Source organism: Orbicella faveolata, unplaced genomic scaffold (genome assembly GCF_042242905.1).
Source record: "Orbicella faveolata isolate gen_17 unplaced genomic scaffold, um_ofav_v1 contig_1, whole genome shotgun sequence".
NCBI classification, from domain to species: domain Eukaryota; kingdom Metazoa; phylum Cnidaria; class Anthozoa; order Scleractinia; family Merulinidae; genus Orbicella; species Orbicella faveolata.
The window spans coordinates 40179211-40181391 of NW_028301536.1; the positions used below are offsets into that span (position 1 = coordinate 40179211).

The 2181-nt window shown below is 43.2% G+C and overlaps 1 protein-coding gene across 1 annotated transcript; it reads right to left on the reverse strand.

Annotated features, from left to right (window-relative positions):
- Positions 1 to 520: 520 nt before the first annotated feature.
- Positions 521 to 1945, reverse strand: LOC149119037 (uncharacterized). Its single transcript, XM_089295377.1, has one exon. The coding sequence runs from the start codon at positions 1943 to 1945 to the stop codon at positions 521 to 523; it is 1425 nt and encodes a 474-aa protein (XP_089151503.1).
- Positions 1946 to 2181: the final 236 nt, after the last annotated feature.

Here is a 2181-nt window from a genome sequence, read left to right on the forward strand (position 1 = left end):
CATCGACGTGGTCTATTAATGGGGGTGGACGATGTCGTGCGCTCAAGATCAAAAGCTCCGTCTTTCCTCTGTTTAGTTTCAGCTTATTGCACACCATCCACGAGTCGATCTCAGAAACACATGCTCCTATTTTAGCTATAGAACCAGGTTGTTCGGCGTAGTTGGGCTTAAATGAGAGGTAGAGCTGGGTGTCATCAGCGTATAGATGGTAGTTAAGTCCGTGCCGTTTGATGATGTCCCCGATGGGCGATGTGTATAACAAATACAGGATTGGCCCTAAACGGATCCCTGGGGAACACCGTAGCGAAGTTCTTTTATCTCTGACTTGGTTCCGTCAATCATCACAAACTGTTTTCGGTCTTGAAGATAGGATCGAAACCATTTTAGCGCATTTCCTTTCACGCCGTAGCGTTTTTCCATTCTTTCTAGTAGCAGTTTATGGTCGACGGTATCAAACGCCGCAGACATGTCCAACAGTAGCAGGATAACGCATTTCTGATTATCTATCTCACGGAGAATGTCATTTTGCACCCTCAGGAGAGCAGTCTGATTCCTCTAGATCATTATCGCGTAGATAGTCGCTCAATTGACAAGATACTGCCTTTTCAATTATCTTAGATACAACCTTCAGATTTGAGATAGGTCTAAAGTTTGAATAATCCTCAGAGTCCAGGTTGTCCTTCTTCAGCTTCGGTTTGATCATTGCTTCTTTCAGTGCAGCGCGCATAGATGCTGATTGGAGAGACATGTTAACGATGTTAGTTAACACCGGTAGAATAGTTGATTTACATTCCTTAAGAATAGAAGCCGGTATAGGGTCAAGATCAGAGGATTTTTTACCGATTTTGTCCACAAAACTTTCAATCTCTCTTTCTGACATCACCCTGAACTCTGTGAATTCGGCTTGACATGGCTGTTTGTATGCTTCGCAGGACTGGGTACCAGAAGTTACTTCTTTGGATAGCTCCGTTCTTATGGATGCTATCTTCTTGTCAAAAAAGTCGGCATAATTGTTCGTAAGCACAAACGTTGAGGGTGCGGTCGGATAGCGTCCATCTACTCTGCGGTGTAATAGCTTGTCGACTGCGTTGAAAAGTATTTTTGGATCTGATGCATTCTCTGAAATAATAGATGAATAGTATGAAGCCTTTGCGTCCCTTAGCATTTTGTTCACTACCTGGCACTGGTCGACAAACATCTGTCTGTCGACGCACAGTCTCGACGATCGCCAGTGGCGCTCCAGCCTTCGACGTTTTCTCTTGGCGTTACTAATACCCTCATGGTACCATGGTGCTGATGGACGGAGAGTTATCATGCGTCGTTTTAAAGGTGCATGCCTTTGAAGTATTTCCGTCAGAGCATTTTCGTATTTTTCAGTGAGATCCATAAGATCAAAGGCGTTGGTTGTCAGGAGGTCAGATTGCTTTAGGTCGTCATTAAAACTGACCATATTTACCGAGCGTAGTTTACGATAACTAATTTCCATTCGTTCCAGAGGTGGTTTCTTTAGGCGTAGCTTGCAGTGTACAGCAGAGTGATCGGACAGCATTGGATCACGTATTTCAACGCTAGTAACTAGCTCGTCCTCGGCCCTAGTTATGATCAGGTCTAAGGTGTGGCCTTTCTTATGGGTGGGTCCATTTACATGCTGGACTAGACTGAGCGATTCTAAGATCTTGTTAAATTTTACAGTCTCCAAATTGCTGATTTTATCCATGTGATAATTGAAGTCACCCACTATTAGAAGGTTGCCAGGGGAAACAACGAACTGTTCTGCGAGGGTGCAAAATTCTTCAAAGAATACAGAACAGTTTAATTGATTTCCCTTGGATGGAGGCGGTCTATGGATAGTTACAATTCTTATAGAACCAGTGGAGCATGTCGTCACAATGTCCAGGTATTCGAAGGAGCTGAAATTTGTCTGGGTTTGTTTCGTGACTTTCATTTGTTTCTTTATTAGGAGACCAACTCCTCCCCCTCGTGAGTTTTTCCGTAGAACATGGTAGAAGCGGTATCCGGTTGGACAAACTTCAGCAATTGAAAATTATAGTTTTCATTATTGCGCAGCCATGTCTCAGTCACTGCAAAAATATCCACGTTATTGCCGACTGTATAATCTTTTATCGCAAGTTCCTTCTTGTTGATCGATCTAGTGTTCAATAAACAGAAGTCGATTGGTAT